General features: G+C 31.0%; 2 protein-coding genes across 3 annotated transcripts; both read left to right on the top strand.

Moving 5' to 3' along the window:
- The first annotated feature begins 1,178 nt into the window (after positions 1-1,178).
- Positions 1,179-15,314, top strand: LOC143238663 (uncharacterized). The gene is made up of 4 exons (XM_076479081.1): positions 1,179-1,316; positions 7,986-8,210; positions 12,318-12,475; positions 14,743-15,314. The coding sequence occupies exons 2-4, from the start codon at positions 8,067-8,069 to the stop codon at positions 14,795-14,797; spliced, it is 357 nt and encodes a 118-aa protein (XP_076335196.1). The 5' UTR covers positions 1,179-1,316; positions 7,986-8,066; the 3' UTR covers positions 14,798-15,314.
- LOC143238662 (uncharacterized) lies at positions 15,308-18,669 on the top strand. 2 transcript variants are annotated; one of them, XM_076479079.1, is made up of 2 exons: positions 15,308-16,700; positions 18,294-18,669. In XM_076479079.1, exons 1-2 carry the CDS (start codon positions 16,272-16,274, stop codon positions 18,345-18,347), a joined length of 483 nt encoding a protein of 160 aa, XP_076335194.1. In that variant the 5' UTR covers positions 15,308-16,271; the 3' UTR covers positions 18,348-18,669. The 2 variants fall into 2 exon arrangements, with proteins under 2 accessions (XP_076335194.1, XP_076335195.1); XM_076479080.1 differs by lacking the exon at positions 18,294-18,669 and adding an exon at positions 17,147-17,187.
- The last annotated feature ends 6,998 nt before the right edge of the window (positions 18,670-25,667 follow it).

Here is a 25,667-nt window from a genome sequence, read left to right as displayed (position 1 = left end):
TACTTCATTTGAAAGGCCAACTTCAGGTGACTAACGCTCCTGTTTGAACTATCCGTTTGAACTACTCGTTAGTCATCCTGGCGAGTTGTTATTATACTTTTGCTGCATATCATTTCACACTTTTACTACTTAACTTTTAAGTACTGGCCATATTGACTCATAACCCGGAACCAGGACTGGAAAGACCAACTTCAGGTGACTGACGGTGGTTTTTATACTTACCTGTTAGTCTTCCTGGCGGGTTACGATCATTACCATTCTGCTACAGGTAGTTCTTTACAACTTTGTTGACTGGATGTCAACATTGGTTTTTACGCCATTTTCTGTTTTAATTGCCATTTTGCTTTTATCTTCAATTACTTTTACAAATTTTACTCCATTTACTTGACTTTATCTTTTTACTGGACATTTGGCTACTCATTATTACGATTTTGCGGAGTGTCTTTTAAAACTTTTATTCTTTTACATTTTGATAATAGCTGCTATGACACATAACCCGGAACCAGGACTGGAAAGGCCAACTTCAGGTGATTGACGGTGGTTCTTGAACTTACCTGTTAGTCTTCCTGGTGGGTTATGATCATTAACATTTTGCTAGAGTAAATATTTTACAAATTTGAAGACTGGATGTCACCATTGGTTTTTACACCATTTTCTGTTTTAATTGCTGTTTTGTTTTTACCTTCATTTACTTTTACAAATTTTACTCCATTTACTTGACTTTATCTTTTTACTGGAGATTTGGCTACTCATTATTACGATTTTGCGGAGTGTCTTTTAAAACTTTTATTCTTTTACATTTTGATAATAGCTGCTATGACACATAACCCGGAACCAGGACTGGAAAGGCCAACTTCAGGTGATTGACGGTGGTTCTTGAACTTACCTGTTAATCTTCCTGGCGGGTTATGATCATTACCTTTTTGCTAGAGTAAATACCTTACAACTTCTTATACTCTGCCTTCTATCTTAACATTGTAGACTAGGTGTCAACATTGGTTTTATACTTTTTTGGTTTACCTTTATTTCCATTTATGTCTATTACTACATTTATTTATTTATTTTTATTTTTTTTTACATTTTTACCGAATGTCTGGCGCAGATAGCCTCGCTGCTTTGTGCCATAAAACACTAAATCAATCAATTAATCAACCAGCTTGAGCACAATGTAATTTAATATAATTTAGTCAAGGTTCAAAAGCAATGAAACAGTAACATTTAGGTATAAACAGATGTATATTGTTATGAAATTAAAGCTATTTAAGTGAAATGAATGTTTCATGTTATAATCTGAAGTCATTTTGAAAAGACAAAAGGTAATTTAAATATGTTCTTTGATGGTCACAAGGTATGTGAAATACCAACCTCAAATTGTGTGAAAGTAGAGAAAATAATGATATATAAAGTTTTACAGGAACAACAGTTTTAAAACTATTTTGGAGATTTTAGAAATAATGCAAATGAAATTTTAGATTTTTCAGGTGAAGAAGAAATGTATTTTTAATATTAATATAAAAATTACTAAAACAGTTAACCCTTTGACTCCATATAGTAATGGAGAAATCTTTAGTGAAAATACCTCATTAACGTTTTTCTTCTCCCTCTACAAGATAGACAAAATTTTTCAAGTTTTAGTATGGAAATTATAAACGTCAATTTAGGGTCATGAACTTGGTCAAATGGATGGGATCTGTAATGAGAGTTAAATTTTTATTATTGTGTATGAATAAATGTGGCATAGTTAATAAATGAAAGTTTAATATTATTTATGTTTGAAAGTGATGCTTGAAAAAATTCTCAATCTATCCTGTTATAAAAATTTGTAACATTTGCTCTGTAGGTTTTCCCTCTTCTCTAATTTATCACCTCTGAAACAGGTACAGAATTTAACGTAAATTGTTCATTACAATATATATCCGTCAGTCTTATTTGTTTATGGAGTGATAAACTGGAAAATCAGACCCCACTTTCCACACACAGCTGTCACATTCTCTTTAACAAATTGCCAACACTTCACTGATGTCTTGTACCGAATTTTTCATAAACAATTAATGACCAAAGTGTTAATCTATCAAATGACATGTTACATTTATTACAAAAGTAACTGAATTATAAAAATTAGGAACTTGTTAGGTTAGACAAAGAATAATAATCTTCCTAATGGGGTGTGGTTATAACTAGCTCATGCATTATTTAATTTGATACATTGAGGTGAGCTAGACATTTGCCAATTGATTTAAAACTTATGTGGTGGGATTTTTAATTGTACATGGCTCATAAATCAATAAAATAACATTTAAGTTGAAACAGGTGTATACTATTGCAAGCATTAAGCTATTTAAGTTAACCAAATATACATGGTGTTTGGAAAGTCACTGTGCAGTTTTGTAATCATATTTTATTCAGTCTATTTCAAGCCAGCAACTGATAGCGGTGTTTAGAAACAAACTAAGAAGGATCCAGGCCTGTATTGATGCCACCGGGGATCACTTTCAACATTGTTTATAATTGTCATTCATATTTACCTCCTGTATTCTATATTGAAACATGTCTGTTAATAAATATATAAGTGCACATTGACTTTCAGGACACCCTGTAGTTTCATGTTATAATCTGCAGTCATACCAGAAGGAAGTAGCTTAGATTTATTTTGTATTTTCTTTTATGGTGGTTACAAGGTAAATCAGATTTATTAAATGAATATAGAATTGGGTAGAAAAAATAACAGATAAAATATAAAGTTTTACTGGAAAAATGTTTGATTATCTGAGATTGTTTAGTGATTATACAAAGGAAATTAGAAATTTCAGATAAAGAAAGCATTTATAATCTTAACATGAAGACCACTGAGAATTTTTACTGAAAATACATCATTTGGTGCTCTGATTTATTTTGTTTACAAAAGATTTGTAATATTTAGTGAAAGCTTGCAAAATTTTGAGAAAATACACAAAACATTAAATGGTATAGTATGGAAATTCTATAAATGTTAATTTGGGATCATGAACTGAGTGAGTAGCAAGAGAGTTAATGATGATCACATTTTTAAATCTTCACATCATTGTAATTTGATTGTTTTATTGCCTCTCATGTGCCTGGTAAGAAATTTATATTTTATTCTTTCGTGAATGCTTACACTTCACAGTTCGAACACAGTAGAGATTCGTATATACTGATGTGTACTGCATTACGTGAAATTGTGCACTTCAGGGTGTTGTTAAAATGGGCTTAGATTTTGTTTTATTTTATCTATATATATGTTGTACAAATAAAAACATTGTGTACCTTATATGTATTCTTTTTATAACTTAAAAATATGTAACCTACAAGAATAGAATGCCTCAAAGTAACATTTATATAACTGGCTTTAAGTGATAAATAGGGTATAAAAAATTTTGTTTCTGCTATGGGTAACAACTCCACCTACACGCACATTTCGCTTCTTACTTTTTTTGCTTCAAAATTCAAAAGGATTGTTGTGGTCATGAAATTCAAAAATAAGCTCAACAGTTATAAATGTGCAACCAATAAGAATATATGGTTTGAAAACAACTTTAAAAGTTAAGGATAGAAAATATATTAATATCTAGTAAATGTAAAGGTGACTAGTGTTTAAATATGATATGACAAACACAAGGTAAGACTGAGAATTTTTAAAAATATTTTCTTTTGACATTAAACAGTATCTGAATTGTGGCCTACTTTATGATGCTATGTTTAATTATATACGTTGGATATAAAGTTGGTTAAATCTCAACATGGGCTCAATTTAAAGTCTATAGATTTAGTACTTTCTATACAGTGTTTGGTTTGTTTTGTTTTAAATTTTGTGCAAAGCTACTTGAGGGCTATTTGTGCTAGTTGTCCCTAATTTTGCAGTGTGAGGTTAGAGAGAAGGCAGCTAGTAAACAGTGCCAACTCTTGGGCCACTTTTACCAATGAATAGTGGGATTGACCATCACATTATAACTCCCCCATGGCTAAAAGGGGAGAATGTTTGGTGTGATGGGGATTTGAACCCACGACCCTCAGATTACAAGTAGAGTGCCACCTTTTCAGAAAAGTGTCTTCATAGAATTTAGTGGCCTTGTAGTTAACACTAAGTTTTTCACACACAAAAATCATATATTTTTCAGTGAAGTATTTGTAATAAACTAAAACACAGGTTTAGATTTGACCATGAATATACAGAGTATTAGTTTTGGATAGTACAGGTGCAAAGTAATGTTTGTGTTGAGATTAAAAGTACTTTTTTCACATCAATTTCTTTTGTGTAATCCAGTTTTTTTTCTCCAGTAAATCGTTTATATTTTATCTGTTATTTTCACTACCCTACCTATACAGTATCAGTCAATTTGACTGATCTGTTAATCACACACACACAATTTTGTTTCTAGAAGGGCTTAATTATACCATAACTGAATTCCTTTATTCTAAGCTCATAATAGTATATATATCTATTTATAATTAACTTTTATTTTTCTATTGCCATTTGCACCATTTCTGTCTATAGTCTATGCCATAAGCTGTAAATCACTTGGGGAACATGCAGTTTGTATTACACTATTGACATAATTACATTACCCATTAGTGTGCTTGCATGCATGCCTCATGAAATGTTTTTATTATAGTATTAGTGTTATTAATTTAACTAATTTAATCTTAACTAACCTAAAATGTTTCCTATTTTTACTTTGTAATTACTTTTATAATAATAAATAATCAACATGAATAGAAAGAAATAGTATCCAATTTTCTTTTTTTCTTGCTGTCAATTGTCAAGAACCCTCAAACCTACTCTTTATACTAATGCAATAAGTAATTTTTATTTAATTACATATTGCATCAATGAACACAAACTAATAACATGCAAACAGTATAAAAATTATGGTTTGTCTGTGCAATGATGGTTTTATAATAAGTACTTTACATTTAATTTCATACTTTTTGGAGGGGTGGTGGATGCAAAGGAGAAGATTCAGAGAGAAAGTGTAACATAGGAGAAATTCAGGATTTTAAAAAAATATATTGCCTTTTAGAATTAGGAACTTAAAACATATATTATTAAAATATTGATTATTAGCCAAGATTATTTTTATATGCTATACTAATTGATATAACATAAAATAATAGTTTAATATTTTGAATGTAAGTACTAAATTCCTTGTTGTTTTATATTTATGTATTTATTGTTACAAGATTAACTAGAATATAAAAATGAAAAAAAACATTGCTTGTTCTTTTCTGTCTTAGCACATACTTGTGCGAGGGACACAGCATAGTTTTTTTTTTGTAATCAATTGTGTTTGTATACACAAAGCTGGTCCACTGTAGTAAATGGTTTTGGATGTACTTTGGGATGGACTAAATGCAGTAGTGTAAAACTAAATGAACCCAAATTTCAAAAGGATTAGGTTTAGCTGTAAGAATAAATAGCGTGTAATTGTTGCAACATGAAATCATTCTACAAAGAAAAATGGACAATTTATTTTTATTTTATGCTTTTAACTTTTCACTGTACCATATAATTCTAAATTCACAATATCTATTATGTTAGGTAAAAACAGCAGAAAAAGTATAAACATTCTACTGAAAAAACTATTAATTTATGAGGTTCTAGAAGTCATACAAGTGAAATATAAAATCTTAAAGATTAAAGAAAATGTTTTTACACACAAACTAGTTTAAGTCAGACCAACTCAGAATTAAGATTCACAGACAACTTCAGTAAAAATACTTCATTAAAAATTCTGAAGTTTGCTAAATTTTGTGAAGTTGTACTCAATAAATTCAGAATTATTGTAAACTATAATTTTCTAATAATGGCAATAAGTCATTTATGTAATGTTATTTAATGGACCATTTTTATCATTTTAATACAAAGAATCATTGTTATGCTGTATTGTTTACAACTGCCACATTAACTTTTGGGTTATTAATCTAGGCAAACTAAGTCCAGACTTTTTATATAAAAAAAATTATATATATAAACTAAATTCAGGGAACTATAATTATATTTAACCTCCCTCCTTTGGGTATGTCACAGTGTGCATGTCAAAACTTAGTGATATTCAACATTTTAATTAAACTACTTTATAATTATATAAGAATAAACTTGGCATTAAAATATAGTTAAGTCAAATTTTAATGTTAAATAAATTTTAAGTTTTTAGTTTTATAATGGAATGTTTAAAAAACTTCAGTCTTTCGTGGTATGAGGATTGTGATATTTGGTTTGTAGGTTTTCTTTTGTAATTAATTTAACACCTTTCCGAGAAGTATGAGATTGAATGTGAATTATTTTTTATAATATAGATGTCACGTAGGGAATGTATAACTTTTATAACTTTCAACCTTCTTTGTTTACAGAGTCATAAACTGTAAAATTAGATCCACTTCCCATGCCTCCTTGTCACATCCTCTCTTTCAGTTGTCAGTAGTACTCTATGATTTTGTAAACTATTATTTTTAACCAATAGAAATCCAAGGTTTTAATACCTCAAATGGTGTATTATATCACATTGTATTCTATGTAGAGCATTGTTTGTTTGTTGTGTTGTTTGTCTTCAGTTTGAAAACTTTTCTCATCGATATACATGTAAAAAATTAGAAACTTGTTTGGTTAAATTAGGTAAGATAATGAAAATAATTATATTAAACATTCTTCAGAAGGTATATTCAAAAGATACACAAACATTTTAAAAGATATATTATGGAAATTATTGTTATGTTTGTGTCCAAATTTGGTCAATTTGCTTGAGCTTGAAGTGAGAGTTAAACAGTTTTTCATTCCTGTCATTCTGCTTGAAAATAAATTATGCAGTCAGATTTGTTGTAAGTGATTAATACCATATGGGTATAATTATTCCAGTTTGTTCAGTAAATGACGGAGATAAAAATTGTTTTTTAAAGTAACATTTAAAAATGTGGAAAATAGTATTTCTGAACAAATATAAAAGAATAATATATATGCATGCCTCTGTTATTTTACTTTCTGTCCCAAGCAAGTACTGTTTCATTAGTAAGAAGATCTAATCTTTTAATCAACTGCAAAAGCCTTAGTCCTTTATGTGTATGAGTATGATCATAATAACTCTGAATGAAGTGGTCATTAATGTATAAAACCAAACTGACTTAATACATGCTCTGGTCCTTTGCAAATTAAATAAGTTGAAAGTTAAATTAATTAACTATGGGAACTATGCAGAAAATACAAAATTTGCATGTTAAAGTGCTAGTAGACTTAGAACTGCACAGGCAAATCGGAGAGTGGAGGAAGGTGCAGAGTATTGTGAAAAGTATGATTGTGTACTGTAGAAACCACAATTTTTGTTGTAAATTTTTTATAACTTGTATGTTTTGAATTTTATCTTATACATGTTTAACTTACTTTATACACAAGTTATTTGCTCGTTAAGAATTCCTACCCCCCCACACTTACACTTTTACAGCTTGTTTAGCTCCAGTTGTGGGAAAAAAAATTTCAAAATAAAAGAAAAAAATAATTCTAATTTTGTGAAAATGGTTATGAATATAGTGTATTTTGGGTGATATAAAAATGAATATTGGTAATTAAACACTGTTCTTTACAAACTGTGCAAAGTATGTGAAATAGCTGAAAAAAATTCAGTTGTACACAGGTTTTTGTCACATAAAGATTGAAAGGACTAATTTCCTAAATCTTTTGAGTTTTGCCCATTTTATATTTGCAGGAGGAAGGAACTAAGGGTAACTGTTAACTGTACAACTTTCCTAATTTCTCTTAAAATTCACCTCTATAAAGTATGGTTCTAGATATGAGTAAACAGTGGTTAAAGCTATGATATTAACTTTTTCAAAATTGGAAAATGCATTATGATGACAAGTTAGTTTCTTTGCTTAATTATTGTGATGACTATTATCATGAACATTAGAAACATTTATATAAATGGTTTGTTTTGGGATGTCTCTCATACATCTACTTGAAGAAATACCCATCTTTTCAGATTGTGACTACTGACTGGCATGATCCTCAAAAGTTGTCAGTGGTGAGCAATGTTGTTAGCAGGTTAACAGAAGCTTGGGCTATGTCCAGTCATCGCTGGTCCAGTTTTAGTCGAGGAAGGCAAGTGGCTAAGGCTTCTATGTCAATAATGGAAGAAGAAAGTCTTGTAGAGGAGGAAGAAGACACTGGTAATCCAGAGGAGTCCAAAGCTGATGATGTATATCAGGTTAGAAATTTGGTTTTGAATGTTTATTTAAAATTTGGGATATTCTACATTTATCAGAAAATAATTTAGCAATAGATGTATCAAACAGTAAAAAAGCTTTATGTTAAATTATTTGGAAATGCATGTTACATAAAGATTAAAAATTTATATTAAATAAAACTAAAATTACTAATTATGTTTCAAGATTTCAGAAAGTTAATATATATATTGTATATGTATAATTTATATTGTGTATGTATAATTTAAGCTCCTTGTACAATATAAATTTAATGTACAAAACATTACAAAACCTATTCTTACAGACGTAGAAGTTTTTAGTTTTTTACCACAATGAACCTTTTCTTATAGCATTTGAAGAATATGTTGCATTTATTATTCTGAATTTTCCATGTTCAAACTATTTCCATGGGAAAACATTCACAAGCTTAGCTGATTTTAATGGTTCTTATTGCACAGTTAGGAAGCCAGAAAAACTGTTATATTACAGTGGTATCATTAGTAAAAACATTACTATACCTCGGACATAAAGGTTGGTTGTTGCACAATGAAAAATATTTCAGAAATTTAAAAAAAAACTAGTTACAGTGATTCAACTGAGTTACATAAGATGGTTAAAAAAACTACTGGTATCAGTGCATCATTTTTTTTTTCTGCACTTAATAGTGAAAATGTTAGGACAATCTATGCAAGATACTAGTCATCTTCTGTTAAAACAATTTTTTTATTTCTTCAGCAGGGTGATAAACCTTTAGAATGGTTTTCCTTCAGAAGAGATACATTAACTATTAAAGAAAGTATGATAAGTACTTAAATGATAAAGCCTGACTTTGAGTTGTATTTTTTAAGTTTAGTGGATTGAACAGCTTAGACAGGTTCCTTGTACTTTAATAGTGTATCGTTTTTAGAGACTTGCATGTTTAATACTTGGTTCAAGTACCTGAAAATGATGTCATGTTCTTATGTTATTTCTAGGAGAAAATGTATAGTAACATGCTATGGATAACATATATGTTAATGTACATAGTACTGGTCTCTGTCAAAAATTATGCAAGCATTCAAAAGACTGTTTTCTTTAAGATGTGAGAAGAGAGAAAAGTAGTGGGAAAACGTAAGTGAACATTTTATGTGTGATAAATTTTGTTTCCTAGAAAAGTATGACATCTCTGGATAGAATACATGGCAAACAAACTGCATAAATTTGAAGAAATCAGTTTTTGTTGGCATTGGACATTAACTAAAAATTATTTGTACCTGCAAAGTTATAACTCTCACAGTTTCAAACAGACTGGTTGACAGTGTGATACTCGTGCTGATGATACTGTACTTAGAAAAAGGAAGGAATGTGGCTACAGACAATTTTGTTACTTTAATGCAGTTGGCAAAAAAATTGCAGGAAAAAAAACTAGCTTTGATGGAATAATGAACAAAACAGCAAGAGAACTTCCATGTATACAAAACTTGCAACTACAGCTATACCTTAATACTGTTTTGTAAAAGTGACTGTGTTATACCAACTATTTACAGGTCATTTGGTGTCAAGAATGATAAGAAGGAAAAGCCAGAGCATGTACTTTTATATAACTAAACAAAGTATGGAGTAGACGTTGTAGATCAGATGGCACATCAGTAACTAAACTGAAAGCTGGTTCTCGTTATTGGCCAGTTTCTATATTTTACAATATCCTTGCTTGGCAGCTGTTACTTTTTTGATTTTAGTACAAGAAATGCATTGGAGAAAATACCAGTAGGAGTGGGTAACCTTGAAGCTAGCCAGAGCTCTACAAAAATGTGAGAGAACTACGCAGGCACCTCAACTGAAACTCAGTGATACATGCAAAACAAAACAATACCAGATATATAAATACAGTAGCCAAACATCTTATAAATGTGTCCTGTGTGAAATACTTTAGTGTAGTAGATGCACGGCTGAAGGTGAAAACCATTTCATGTCCATGAATTGTGCTAATTTGGTTACTTTGAAGTTTATTTACATGAAAGTGCACTCACATTACAAAATGACAGTTGCAAAAATGTTTATAATCTTTACAAATGTGTACTGTTTAGGGGGAAAAAAACTTCTCCATTTTATTTAATTTTCTGTGTTTATTTACACTTGTTTACCCGCTAGTTTATTTTGATATTTTACTATAATATTTAATTTATTGAAGTGTTTTATGCATAATTGTTCATTTTTATATGGTGTTTTGACTGTAACAATGTTTGATTTAATGTGCCCAACTATAACTTCTGAGTTTTATCTGACAAATTGAAAATGCAGTGATCAAATTTATTTTAGTATGGCAGTACTAGTGTTAAAGGACTAATTGAGAAACATTTGTACTTAGAGATATTTGTTAAATGTGCTTCAATTGATAAAGAAGTTAATATAAGTTGCTTGTTATTATTATTGTTAAAGATTATACATCTTTTTTATAAGTTAGCTAAGAAACACTACTCATCTCTCTACCCCACTGAGAGCTGTTACCTCACATGCAACTGCCATGGAATTTCTTATGCATACCATAAGTCTTGAATAAACTCCCACCCTTACACAGGTCTGTGTAAATTGCACTAGCCCTGTAACAGAAGCATCATAATGTTGCAGTTCATCAGTAGGAGAGTTGTACAACTTCCATGCGCAGCAACCCCCATGAACACTAACATATGACCATATGTTCTTTTGTCAGTGTTGTTTGTGTTGAGATATAATTTACTTGTGCTTTTTTTTTTTACCTTCATTTCCTTTTTATGAATTTTACTACATTTACTTTATTTTTACCATTTTACCGGACATTTGGCGCAGATAGCCTAGCTGCTTTGTGCCATAAAACACTAAATCAACCAACCAACCTACTTGTGCATTTAGCATTTCTTGTCGTTTCTAATCTTGTGTGTAGAAATTAAATTGCAACATTCAGAAAATGTATCAGAACAAACTGATTTTACACCAGTAATAGACATGTTTACCAGCTCGTATTTTTACGCATTGAGTAACAGCTTTCATAATTTTCAAAATTAAATTTGAATTGATGAAGTGTAATAGTTTAAACTACTTATACATTAACCATTATGTCTGTGACACTTCATGTGTGTAAATTTTTGTACTGACACTTAGGAAAGAATTAAATAGATGTATTGTATATCATTGTACCACATACACAAGAAAATAGAGCCATTGCTTCTACCCACATAGAATTGTTGGTAATAAACATGAAATTTTACCACTGTTTATTGTATTACATTTATTATTATTACAGAAGCTTATCCAATTAGTGAAATTCCTTGAACAAGAATTGATTGATGCCAAACGTCAGATGGCTCGAATGGAAATTGGCATAAGAGAAGAAGTGTGCCAAGAGTACTCAGAGTTGTTTGTTAAGATAGAGAACACGTATAAGTGAGCTGTGCCTTATTTTGGATATCTCTTAAAAAAAAAAAAAATGGCAATTTTGAACAGTTTTATAGCTCTCAAAGATTCACTTAAGGTATTATCTGTAATTATGACTACTTAATAAGAAACATTTGAATATACAAACAAGCCAGGGAGAGAAATGTAATATTTTTGGTTTAGTTAAAGGACTTCATCAGCTTCTTTCAATTGATAGATGTTTAAACACTTTTATGTATAAAAAAAATTATGTAGTTTATTTAGGTTCTGATATGTAAGTATCCAATTATTAGGTTTTGAATTTGTCTTTCATTTTGCAAATTTTATACATTAATTAAAAACTATAAACATAAAATTATATTGAATAGTTCTTGTTAATTCCCTTAAAGTGAAACATTTTCAGTACATAATATGATCAAAACTCACAAGTGCAAGCTTTCTCTACCATTAACAACAGTTTATTTAACCATAGTTGTAAAATCTTATCACTTATGTTTTAAAATAACTTCTAGTAAAAAGGAAATGAGCAGGTTGAGCTTGACTAGAGATTATTTTTTGTAGTATTATTGATATGTTGTTTAATAGTAAATACAGATAGAATCTCACCCAAAGAATTGATACTTTGTAGTTAATATTTTTTTTATGATATAATTTCAAGCCAGAGGTTACTTCTGCAGATATCTAGAATAATTATTAAGTTTTAAATTATTGTTGTGCAGCGAACATTTAAGACAAGCAGAAGAAAATGCAGAAGAATTGATAGAAAAAAAGGTTGGAGATCATGCAAAAAGCACTGTTTAACTCAAGGAAGAGGGCCAAAATGGAAGATGATTTTGAAGCTAGTGAATCTTTTGAAAGTGATTAGGATCCTTCTGAGGTATGATCATTTCCTCAAAGTTTAAAGCTTGGTTATTATAATGAAAAGTTAAAACATTACTTAGTATAAACAAGTGTGCGTGCACTTGTGGAAAGTGTAAAAAAATAACAAGATGTTTGTTCACCTTAGTAATCTGAGACACTAAAGAATATTGAATAACTTTCTTGCTTAAATTTGTTTTAACCCTAAAACCAAAGTTTGGTTGCAGTTAGAGAGAGACCTTGTTTTTATAGTAATAAACAGATTCTCTGTATATCGTGTCGAATGAGGCCATAGATGCTAATGCTTTTGACCTTCAGTAACACCCTCAGTGCTATTGTGAGAGAATGCAAGTGTATATTGTTATGGCAAAACATTTTGTATGAAGTATTCTGCTGATCATATTGTAATGATTCTTGAGTTCTTAACTAGTCTTTTTGTCAGTTATGTAAATCCTCAGTTGTATTACTTTTATGTTCATAGTTCTCATTTAAGTAGCAAAATTTGAAAACTGATTGAAATATTATTCAGTATTCTTGATCCCCTTGTATGATAATATTTAATTTCTAGCTTAATAATAATAATTTTGTTAATATAATTGCTATATTTTGTTATGTATCTTGTATGTTGTTTACTCTATTGTGAACTGTTACAAAATTGCTTCTGTAGCATATGTTGAATGGCACTCTGTACAAAGGTAGGGCATGTGCACTTTGGTAACCTTCTGTATGCATGGAGGTTAACTCTGGTTTTAGGCATACAATTAACTTCTGTTTTCCTGGCAAAAATCAAGTAACCATTGACAATAGTTTTGATATTCTAACATCTTAAGTTAGCTTTTAAGGAAATGTATCAAACTAAATTATATAAACAACAAATTTAACTAGAGTAAAACAAAAAAATACCTTAAAATCTAAGTCTTAAGGGTATTGATTATTGTTATATTAATATGAAGCACATGAATTGAATCAGAAATGTGGTTCATATCAATTACTCTAGATTAATGATCAGATCATAAAAATTAAAATATATTTTCTCTCATTGTGAAAAACAGAAGACAAAATAATGATACAAAAAAAACGTTTTTTTTAGGAGATAGAAGCTCTTAAACTGGAGCAGCTAAAGGAGTAATTGCAGACTATTAGAAAGGAAAACCAAAACCTAACTGAGGATAATACTCGTATCCAATTTGAAAAAGAGGCAAGAAAACATAATTTAAACTTGGAGATTGAGAAAGTTAGTGTGATCACTGTTGTTATAAAACATGTAAATTATGTAAACTTTTGGGTAGTTTTTGTTTCAAATGGTTAATTACCATCTGAGTGCAAATATAAAAATTGAATAAGAGTTCAGTTTCATAATAATATTTTATTCTGCCTAATAATATTTATTTTTAAGTTGGTAATTTGTCAAAAATATTTCTTGGTCTTGTGTTAATTTCCAACAGTTTCTATTGGGCTTGTGAAAGTGAATAGAGAACAAAGTTGTGTGACATGGATAGGTTTTAAATTATGGAGTGTAAAAAGATGCTCCTTCAGTTGTAAAAAAGAAAGAAAAAACAAAACAAATAGTTTTAATTACTTGAAAATTGAGCACTCATTGTAGTTAAGCATGTGTATGCAGCTGTTGTTTTTGGAATAAAGCACAAAGTTTTGTGAATAGTTTACAACCAGGTTTAATACTAAACTTGACATGATTCAAAGATTGAATATGACAAATATAAAGAGATAATTTTCAATCTTTTTTTTTGCAGTGATACTTAATTGAAGAATTGCTGTACATGTTCTTAAGATATTAAAATGTCGTTATAATTTTTCTTCAGTGTTCTGTTTTAATCCCTTACCTACCAGAGCCATTTTGTTTTATCGTGAAGGCAAAGTCACACTAGTAAATTCAGAAAGTTATAGAGAACTTGTATATTTTATTTCAAATTTTATAGAATAGTGATTTTTTTAATAGTAGCATAACATTCAATTATTTGTACTAAATTGTATTATTTAATGAAATTTGAAGATTAAAAAAATCCATAATGTGTTTGAGACTAAATAAGAGCCCTCAAAGAAAAAGTTTTTTGAACATTTTGTTGAACCTTACATTATAAAGAATTTTCATCTCAGTTGATATCACCAGCTGCTCCAAAATATACGATGTTAGGGTAAAATCTTTTCTGGTTAACCGTCTTATTTTTTTTAAATATAGAATACTAGGTGTTTTGTATTTTATACTAGTAAATATCAAGCAAATATTTGGGGTTTTTATACTAACTGTGATATCATTTACTCTTTTAGGAGGAAGGTCTTAAAAAGCAGCTTGAAGAACTTGAAATTAAATTTGAGTGTGTAACAAAAGAAAATGCAGAACTCTTAAAACAAAATTCAAGTATTGTTGGTGAAAACCATGATTTAAAAGAATAAAAAGAAAGAGACAAGTTTCATCTATTAAGTGTTATCCAAGAACAAGAGTTAATGAATTCTAAGGTGGCAACATTAGAAAACAGTGTTTCTACTTTGATCAGTGAAAAGGAAACATTGAATGAAAATTATTCAAAGCTGAAAGAAGAATATGAAAAAATAGACTTAATTGCTTTAGAGTGTAAAATAGAAGAGATTTCTGCAGAACTTAAAAATGCTTTAAATGAAAAGGAAATATGGAAATGGAAATATCAGGAAATTGAGCAAGAATTGGATGAAGTTTTGAAAGAAGAAAGTGTTTTATATCAACAGTACAAGTCACTAGAAAATATGAACAATGAAAGGAAAAATGAAACAGGTTCATTAATAAAGGAGAAACTGTCAGATCTTGAAAATCAAAAACAACTTATTTTAAATAAAAGATATAAACTTGAAATAAGATTTGCAAAGAAAAAATAAACAAATAACGAAACAAATTTATAGTATTCAAGAAGTTTTAGAAAACTTTAAGAAGGATAAAAGTAAACTATTACATTTAAGAAATGCAGAATGTTTTGAAGGAAATAAAGATTTGTCAGAAAATGAACAAAAAGATAATTTATTGAGTGATCAAGTGGAGAATTGAAAAGAATACCTTGCAAATGGTGAATTTGAAATTAAAATTGCAGCCTTACAGAGAGAAAATGAAGACCTCGTAAAAAAAAGTATAGTGTTGTTCAGGAAATTGTAGGAAATCTAAAAAAAGAGATAGTTTTGCTTTTGAATGCAAAGAAAAAAATTACAAGTAGAGCTCTGTGATGAAAATAATAAAATTTCATTTGCACAAAAAGAAAATGAAATGTTCCAGTCCAGTGTCAAAGAAATGCAGACAACCCAGGATAAATTAATCTGTGAAAAACAAACATTACTTTCTCAGATGACTCATCTTGAAGAGGAAGTTGCAAGATTAAATGAAAAAAAATGATACTTTTAATTACAAGTTAATTGTAGAAGTTAAAAATAAAAGTTGTCTGATTGAAGAAAAAGATAAATTGAAAGCTAAATTATATGATTTAGAAACTGAACATGAAATGGTCTGCAAAGAGAATAGAAGAATTTATTTGGAAATGGAAAAATGCAGCATAGAGCTTCAGAATAAGTCTGCTGATGTTGAAAATCTTTCTTTTCAAATTAAGAATTATCAGTTAGAAAAACAGCAGCTCTAAGAAGAAAAAGAAAGCATTCACACAGAAATGATGGAATTAAAAAAATTGATTGAAACAATTAAGAAAGAAAAAAGCTCTTTAGTTAAGCAAGCTGAAGAGATATCAAGTGAGAAAGTATATTTTATGGATAAGATTAGTACATTGCAGTTAGATATAACCAGTTCGTAAGAAAATATTGAAATAATTAACAAAGAAAATAATATGTTGATTTCTGAGAAGGAGGATCTGAAAATTGAAAAGGCAAGAAATAATGAATTTCTCTCACACTTGACCAAAAATAAAGAAGATATTGAGTCCCAATTGAAAGTAACAAAACAGTATCTTCAAGATGTCAGTTCTCAAGTGGAGAATTTAAAAGGTGAAAATAAATATCTGAAATGCCAGCTGGATAATGTTAAGGTAGTGTTTAATGGATTAGCATTTGAAATAGGATTAGAGGACGAATCACAAAAAATTATTGTGGAAAAGTCTCGGGAATTAAAATCAAATATTCAGCATATTGTGAAAAATAAGAAAAATCTAGAAACAAATTTAAAAGATGTTGAGAAAATACTAGAAGAAAAAACAGTCTTGTGTGAATGTTTGTCAGAAAAAATTCAACATCATGAAATGACTCAAAAGCAACAAGAAGTAAGTAATTTTGAGTTTCTACCTTTACATTCATATGCTTAGTGAAGGGTAAAAAGTCAGTAACATAAAGTAATAAGTAATCTGTGTATGTTTAAATATGTCAAGTCTTTAAAATGACCAATCAAGTAATTTTTAATGGTATTTTAATGCAATATATATATATATTGCATTAAACTCATATAACTCAGTATATATTTATATATATAATAGTGTGTGTGTATATATATATATATATACTATTATTTTCATAATTAACTAAGTCTTCTTCTGAAGTGTTAGGCAGCAGTTGTAATGCTATAAAAACTTTTCATATTATATTACATTTCACTATTTGCATCATGTATCGTATTCATACAGTGAGTATACGTGTCACGCTTGAGTGTGTTGATAATTTATAACACACCCCACTATTACTATAGTTACATCCCATATAATTTACTTGAAAGGAACAGTTTTGGAACCAAATGTCAAACAGCTGAAGTACAAGAGGTAAATTATTTGATCTCTTAGTAATTATTCATGTAATTTATTACTTATTAATTAAATATAATTGTAAAAGAAGAATATTTAGTGTTGAACCATTAGGTATAAAAAGGGCCAGTTCTTAACTTGAACTATATTCAAGCAGTATATCAATATGTTGTTATGAGTTTAGAAAACTTGTGAGTTAAATTAATGCTTAAGACTGGTAGAATTATGTCTATTTTGGAATCTGAGAACAGTTTTCATTTTTATCTGTTAGATAGTAATTACTGTGTTTTTCATATCTTGCGTTTTGGCTGATATCTGATTCTGTTTGTGAAGATTCAAGGAGGGTTTAATATCCATCTAGGAGGATATAAGTGTAATCGTGTAAATTTTCAAACTGTTTAAGGAATTCATTAATTAAAATGTTATTTCTTTCCTTTGTATATTCTCAAACTATCATACTTTTCTTCAGTGCTTATTTACTTATGGCCCAGCATGGCCAGATGTGTTAAGGCATTCTACTTGTAATCTGAGGGTTACGGGTTTGAATCCCCATGGCACCAAATATGCTCACCCTGTCAGCCGTGTGGGCATTGTAATGTGCTCAGTCAATTCCACTATTCGTTGGTAAAAGAGTAGCCCGAGAGTTGGCAGTGGGTGATGATGACTAACTGCCTTCCCTCTAGTCTTACACTGCTAAGTTGGGAATGGCTGGTGCAGATAGCTCTCGTGTAGCTTTGCACAAAATTAAAAAACAAACGATTATTTACTTATTTTCTGTAGGTTGATACACAAGTACTGTTTACAGTATAGTTGTGTTTTATGTTGTTTAACTTACATTTCTGTTGTCCTTTCACTTAATTTATATTATTGTAAGTCATCTTATTTTTGTTTTCTTTCCATTTAGTTTTCTTCCTCTCACTCAGCTCATCTTCACATTTTATTTTCATTCAGCTTATCTTATTATCAGTTAGCTTATCTTTATCTATTGTTGTCTTTCAGTCTGGCTGCCTTTTTTGTTACTAATTTCAACTTTTAATTCAAATTATCTGTATATGTTACCATTCAGTTGATCTTCTTGTTTTCTTGTCACTCACTCATCTTTCTGAGTGTTTTCTTATTTAGCTACATTTAAACTACGTAAAAGACTTGGAAGAGAGACTAGAAAAAGTAGGATGAATGTATTTCAAAACTGGAGGCCAAAATGGCTACTATTTCCACAGAAGAGGCTAACGAATCAGCTTCTGCTACCAGGTCTTCCAGAAGAAAAAATAAAATTGATTTTATGTCTGATGATACAGAGAAATTGAAGGCACAAATAGCAAAACTTGAAATACAGGTAAAATGTATCTGGTACTTTAATGAGATTCAGAAATCATGGAATCAAGCATATGAGAACTTTTAGTTACCTCATACAGGAATGTTTGAATAAGTGCTGCTCTGTGTGCACTTGAAACTCTTAATGAGATGCATCACTAAAGGAATGAAATATATTTACTGAAGTTTAATGTAAACATTTCTATGCATTATTGGTATGTTTTCAAGATGAAGTCCAGCTAAGTATAACTGTAACGAAGGAATAAGCATTAGTTGCCACAGCAAATTTTAATAATATTAGAAGGGCTCATGAATCCTAGAATTAAAAAACTGTTATCTTTGTGTGTGTGTGAAAATGAGAGGAAAAGTGTATCTCAGAATGGCTGGTGTGTGTATTAACGCTTACTAATAAAGCAGAGAACACCGTTTTGACCTTTCTAGGTCATCTTCAAGCGGGTTTCTTGTCTTCAAGAATTAGAAAGTATAAGGGTTTAGTTATTTAAATCATTGACCTCTTGAGAAATAAGTAAAACACGTGACAAGAAAATTTGGAGTACGTTCGTTCCATCGTGAGTCAGAATATCTAGTTAATAAAAATAAACTTATGTTAAAATAATTGAGTTTTATTTAAATGGTATTTAGTTTTCTGCCAGTGTTACAATATTCAACCTCTGGCATTGCTTCAGTTGCAGTAGAACAGAATGTATTCGCACTGACAAATTGAGAAAAAGATGAAGGTGAAGATTATCAAAAGAAAGAAAGAGGCTAAAGGCAACATAATCTGGCTAGAAAAAATTAAGCTTTCAATTATCAGAAGTTAGACATATTGTTTCCAATAAAGTATCTTGCCTCTTCTCACAGAATAGATTTCCCTGACTTGTGCTGCCATCTATATGACCAGATGTTTGCTCAACAGAAGCCTTGATACTCCTACTTACCCTCATGTGCCTTCACTAGAATCTGCTGTGTGACAAAACCCTAGAACAGCTGAATACCTCTATGCACGTTAGTCTATATTCACTTTCTGATTGGAATAATGTTAAGGCATTTTCATTCATGCTTTACTTTTCAGAATTTTCAATAAGTTTTTTTTCCCAGTTTTTTTTTAAATGGAAACTTAGTGTACTTTACATTTGTTACACTTGGGTTCTGAAATTTTTGTTACTACACATTAGCATTACAAATCTTTTATTTTAATATGTAATTCTTCGGATCACCCTGTTCAGACTTTTCTATTACCTCTGCTGTTCCTATTACAATTAACTTGCTTCAGGCTGGCCCACAATTGTTGGCAAAAGGTGTTACTGCTTTGGTTTGCCAGCAGTTGTCCATCTTCATCCAGACTCCTGATTATCCTCTCATTCCTGAACAAGAGGATGAAGATGTTGACATTCTTCTGTTTCCTTCCCCTACAGTCATGTTTACCTCCATTGGAAGTACCCAGGCCTCTTCTTTTTTTTTTTTTCTGGAGTTAATAATCTAGGTATACATTTTATCTTTGTTTTCATTTCCTGTAACTCCTTCCCTTTCCAAAATTTTAAATGAGACACCTTCTTCTCTCCTTCCCCTTGCTGGATATTGGGCTCAGTGCCAATAGATTAATAGACCAATTATATTCAGTATGTCTCAGTCCCCATGTAATATGGAAGCTCATGCTATGGCTCCCCGCAGGTCTGCATTGTCTTTCTTGGACCTCCAGTAGCTTGATTCTCTTCTGGCTTTATGAGGGTTTGGATCCCAGTACGTTGGTAACATTGTGTTAAATGTTTTCAGTTTTGTGCATTGCTTTCTCTTAATTCTTGAAGTCTTGATGGTCAAAGTGAATTTATGTTCATTTTGCTCCACTTGCATTTTATCCTAAGCACTGAAAATTATATAACAATAACCAGAAAACAAGAGGCAAAAAATGAAAAGTGGCAAGTCTCAGAACATTGCTGTAGAACACTTGGCTTGTATCATTAAACCAATATTTCACAGTTAATTTCTCGAATTTTATTTACACACACACACACACACACAAAGTGGCTGTTCATTCGTGTTTTTGTTGAAACAAGAAATACACATATAAAATGTAATTGTTGGTTTGTTGATGAATACTAAAAGCTAGATCAGTGTTGGTAAATTTTTTAACTTCATGAACCAGAAAACAATTTGCAGACTCATCTATCAAGATAAGTCTATTAGCAGACGTTGATCTTACAATCCGTAAAAATGACAACAACATGAATGAGTATGTAAGTTAAAGAATGTTTCAAGTTAAGGTTAAAAATACTTTGCTTCCATTTCAAAATTGTCAAATTCATTTCTAAAATCTCTGTAGTCTCCTAAATAAACATTTTTACTTCTTTCATTAAAACAAACAACAAATATAAAGTGTCATTTTTAAAAGCAACAGCAACAAATGCAGACTCTTGCAGAAAACTACAGACGTTTATCTTAAGTAGTTTAAAGTTTGTAACAGTTTTCATCTGGTTATACTTTTTAATTTTATTGCCATTTTCATGTATGTTCAACCAATATAATCGTATCACATAAGTTGTAAATTACTTGGTGAATGTATAGCTCACACTACTTTATTTCCCCAGGTATCCTTTGCTGGTGCATAACAGTTTTAGTGTAGCATCAAATTTTAGCTAATAATCCAGTACAAAATTAACATAAATTACTCACTATGAAATCCTCATTACTTAAACTATATTTTTATATCCTTCAATTTTGTTTCCTTACAGAACTATCAAATAAAACCTTAGATCTCTCCTGCCACCCACCTTTTTATCCCCGTTTTAGGAGTTTTCTCTAACATTTAATTGTGTATTACTTTCTTAGCTATAGAAAGTCCATGTTTTCATCTAACAAATGACTTATAACATTGTATTCTAAACAGAAAATTATCAATTTCACTCAAAGTACTACCTTTATTCCCATAAGAAAGTTAACAATTAGCTTGAATGGATTTTAACAGCTCTTGTTGCATAGTTAGAAAGCAGGAAAATGTTGAGAGTTAGGTTAAATGGTCTACTTTTAACATGCTGTTAATCTATGCATTATGTAATTAAATAAAAATTTCATACATTATTACCATTAGCATAAAACAAAGTAGGTTTGTGTCCTCGACGAGCAAGAAAAGAGAAGATTAGGTTAATACTTTGTCTTGTTTTTCACATTAATTGTTTATTATTGTAAACAAATCTATAAAGTAAAAATAGAGATTTCTAGATTAGTTAAGATTAGATTAAGTAAAATAAATAATAACAATATAATAAAAATGTTTCATGAGTCACTCATGCAAGCAGCTTAGAGTAGTTCATGGGCTATGTAATTTGATGACATGAGCTGCACATTCCCCTTGTGGTTTACAATTTATAATTACACAGATAGTAGTTTCGACAAAGTTCAAAGGGTAATAAAACAAAAAAACATGATTATAAATACATGTATACTGTTATGCATTCAAAACTACTTAGGATAAACAAATGTAGTTTCATATTAGTTTGAAGTCATTATAGAAAGAAAAAAAAATTTATTTCGTGTTTTTTTTCTACCCCCTTTGTTTCTACCTAATTTTGCTGCTGTTAGGCATCTGCTGTTTCCTTTCTCTAACAGCTCCTATCTCACACCCAAATACCTTCTCTACCTCATATTTGTGACTGTTTTTTCCAGACTTTTAGACATTCTTCCCTTTCTTTGTCAATTCTGTTTTTTATATCTATTATGCCTGCTTGAGAATTGGGCTCTTTGTATTCTATTTCACTTTCTAGTTCCCATGTCTGTGCCTTTGCCTTTTACTCACCACCCTCCTATGTTCCTTCTTGTCCTGTCATATTTTGTCAAAAACACTTCATTTTTTATGTAGAAGATGATTTCCTTCCTTTTGCCAATTTAACTTGTTCCACTTCTTTTGCTCAGTTCCTCCTTCCTTTGTTCCCTTGCTGTTGGGTTGAGTTCCATTTATTTTTACCTTGGAACTTTCTGACTTCTTGTGTACATGATCTTCATCAAGCTCTCCCCTTTTCACCTGAATGTATTTCATGTAGTTCATTGGAGACTTAGACTGAATTTGTAAATTTTCAGTTTACATTATCTTCTTAGGTTTTTATTCTTTCCTTTAACTCCTGTTTCTACTGGTTGTTAGGTGACATTGTCCACTTCATTTCATCTTTCATGGTACCATGGAATATTTTTCTCTTGTTTTCTCCACTCTCTTCTGTTCATTCCTTCTTCACCGTTCTGTTTACAGATTCCTGTGCCTGTCTGGATCTGTAACATGGTTTTTGCATTCTCTCATCTGTGCCCTCTTCTTATTTCATACTTTTTATTGCTTGTGATTGGCTGCATTTGATTGTCTGTGTTGTAGATGCTTAGAGCACCCTCTTCCACTGTTCTTATATACACCTCTACCAAAACCAGTCTTTCCTTCTTTGGCCCACTACTGTTCAGGAGGATAACTGTTTTTTCTTACTTACTTTCTCTCACTTCTATGATTGTTTAAATCAATATCTATTCCCATGTGCTGCTTGGCATTACTTATCATGGACTTCTTCATTACTAGGACTCCATCATTGTCTGTTCCTACTTTGAGACCCCTCTTCTACCCTTACTTAGGTTGTTACTTTCTTCTGAAAGTAATACCAAGCTATTTTACATTTTGTATCTAATTTGACACCTTTTCTCTTGCTTCCCATCTTTGCTATCCTTAGGACAAGGTCCTCCAGGTGGACATGTGGATAGCTCCTCACACATTTGTTGCTCAATCTCTTCAACATCTAACTTTTTAATATTTCACAAGTTTTGACTTCCACCAGTCACCATAATTCAGTCAATCCACTGTCTTAGTGATGGGGCCATATATTATTTATTTCTTTTCCAATTTGTTACACTAGGTGGCTGGTGTTACCTCCCAGCATATACTTTTTTTTTCCCAAAATCCACATTGATCCAGAAGATGCTCAATCCATCTGCTTTGGCTCTACCAAATGGGAGATAAAGTGTTCTGCGAGGCCATGTGAGGTATCCTTGTGGTATATGTATGTGTTCAGTTGTCTGATCTCGACTATATCAGTTTCATGAAGTATTTTGAAAAAGCCAGCATTAAAGAAATGACTATAAAGTTATTTGACTCGTGCTTTTGCAGTTACCTGTCGTACTTTCCACAGTAAAAGACCTTTCTAGCAGGTGACTGAGTATCTAGGCATTTCAGGTTTTCCCAACACAAATGTTTCCTCCCCTCTTCTTCATATGGAGCACAGAAGACCATTCCCATTTATCAGTTCCTAGCCACTGGGGTAGTATACAAGAGAGAATCTCTGCTGGTTTAGCTTAGCACATTATGATGAGAAATGAGAATTTGGCAACATTGTCAATGTATTGCAAGTCATCCTCTGCAGACATAACTGATGTGTCTTTCTCCTGCAGCCAAGGACTATTTGGTAGAGTGAGATAGTTAAACCTTCTCTACCACATTTATCAAAACTATAAGGTTTAATCTACCACTTCCAAGTGTAAGCATATTCCGACTCTCAAGTAATAAATCTGCTCCTTGAAATTACGGGTTCTAAGGCAGAGTTTGTTGTTAATCTTAATAGATCAATATCTCCTAGTGGGACAGCAGTAAGTCTCTGATTGGTGTCCAGTCACTGATTTTTCTTGTGCATATCAGTCCCTAAAATCTTCAAGGTTCACAAGTTACTTTTTTCTCAACCTGAGTTTGTGTTTGTTTTTACTGGTAATGTGGATATCCAAGTTTTATGGTCAGCTCCTGTCTTCACATTGTCACAGTGGTAGCATCCCATCAGTATCAGCATTTTTTGTGCACAAAGGTCAGGTATTGCAGTTCAGGGTTTTACCTTCAGAATAAGCTTTCACATGGATTTTGTCAAATCATGCAAGATTTTTCTTATCCTTATTCTCTTGCGCTGTGCAAACCCCATACTGTAGATGACCTTTTTTAAATCCCATCTTATCATACTCCATGTTATGGAACAAGAAGCTCATTTTTACTTCTCCTTCTCTCACTACACAGATAGTTCTTTTTCTTTTAGGAATATTGGTGTCACTCAAATCCATCGTGCCTTTGGGACAATAACACGAGATATCTTTTCAGCCGTCTTAGTGTGACAAAGTGATCATAAACATTGACTGAATTCTTTAGTTTCCTTGGAATCATTCTTTGATCTTGAAGGATTGTTAAGTTTGGATTACTGAGATATGGGTTCTTTGGTGTCACCTCATCCAGAATTCTATCTCTTCATAAATGTCTCACTCAGGGATGGGGTGCATATACCAATAGTTAGGATTTTCAAGGTCTGTGCATGGACGATGAGGCTTCCCTACACAATGTTTATTCCTTCTTGATCCTATAAAGGGGAATATCATAAGGCATCAGTGAAAATTCTCTGGTGATGTCTTTCATTTCCCATTGAGGAGGCACTTTGACCTCCTTCCTCAGGACCACTAATAATCATATCACCTTTAATAACTTACCATCTTATATCAGTAATAATTGTGATGACAGATTAATTTTCTTTTCCCAGACAGATTCTCCCAATAAAAAAGTTGCTGCATCACAAAATTCTATTGAATTATTTTTCATGATTGGTGGGTTATCTGTTTATTGGAACATCCAATTACTGGCAATTTGGTTTTCAGTATCTCACCTTCAAGCTTTGGCAATTCTGTGTTCCATCAGGATGGGATAGGATTGCAACTCCAAGCCTTCCCTCTAATTCATGTTACCCAAGGTACTAACTATGTTTTGTTCCAAACTGTTGTCAAATCCTGTTGATAAAACTGGACTGACAGCTAAATCCTGGTCTTTGCTTTTGTTGTACCTTTGGAGTGGCCATCTTTGGCCATCTCTGTGGAGATAGCAGTGATCTGAAATGGTACTCCCAGCTGTACAGAAGCTCTAGCTTTAGGCATGGAGGTTATACAATCGTTTGCACAGCAGCAGGGTTTAATTTTTAAAGTTGCATTGTATCCATCTCAGTCTTTGCTCAGCCTGTTGTTAGACATATATCATTGGAAATAAACTTACTGGCAACAGTGTATTGAAAGGAGGTTGAACCTACTTCAGTCAAAAGTACCAACCATAGCTTTTTTTAACCTCACTCATTGAAAATGGTTCTAGCATCTTCCACAATCAACCTGTGTAACGTGGCCTTGCCAAATACCCTTTAATACTCA

Source organism: Tachypleus tridentatus, chromosome 13 (assembly GCF_004210375.1).
Source record: "Tachypleus tridentatus isolate NWPU-2018 chromosome 13, ASM421037v1, whole genome shotgun sequence".
In the NCBI taxonomy this organism is placed as follows: domain Eukaryota; kingdom Metazoa; phylum Arthropoda; class Merostomata; order Xiphosura; family Limulidae; genus Tachypleus; species Tachypleus tridentatus.
This window is presented reverse-complemented; position numbering and strand designations above follow the sequence as displayed.

Coding starts and splice junctions, on each gene's coding strand:
- LOC143238663 (XM_076479081.1), top strand. CDS start 8,067: ATGTCCAGTCATCGCTGGTCCAGTTTTAGTCGAGGAAGGCAAGTGGCT. Junction 8,211..12,317: donor AAGCTGATGATGTATATCAG/GTTAGAAATTTG, acceptor ATTGTTGTGCAG/CGAACATTTAAGACAAGCAG. Junction 12,476..14,742: donor GTGATTAGGATCCTTCTGAG/GTATGATCATTT, acceptor TTACTCTTTTAG/GAGGAAGGTCTTAAAAAGCA.
- LOC143238662 (XM_076479079.1), top strand. CDS start 16,272: ATGTTGATTTCTGAGAAGGAGGATCTGAAAATTGAAAAGGCAAGAAAT. Junction 16,701..18,293: donor TGACTCAAAAGCAACAAGAA/GTAAGTAATTTT, acceptor TTTCTTATTTAG/CTACATTTAAACTACGTAAA.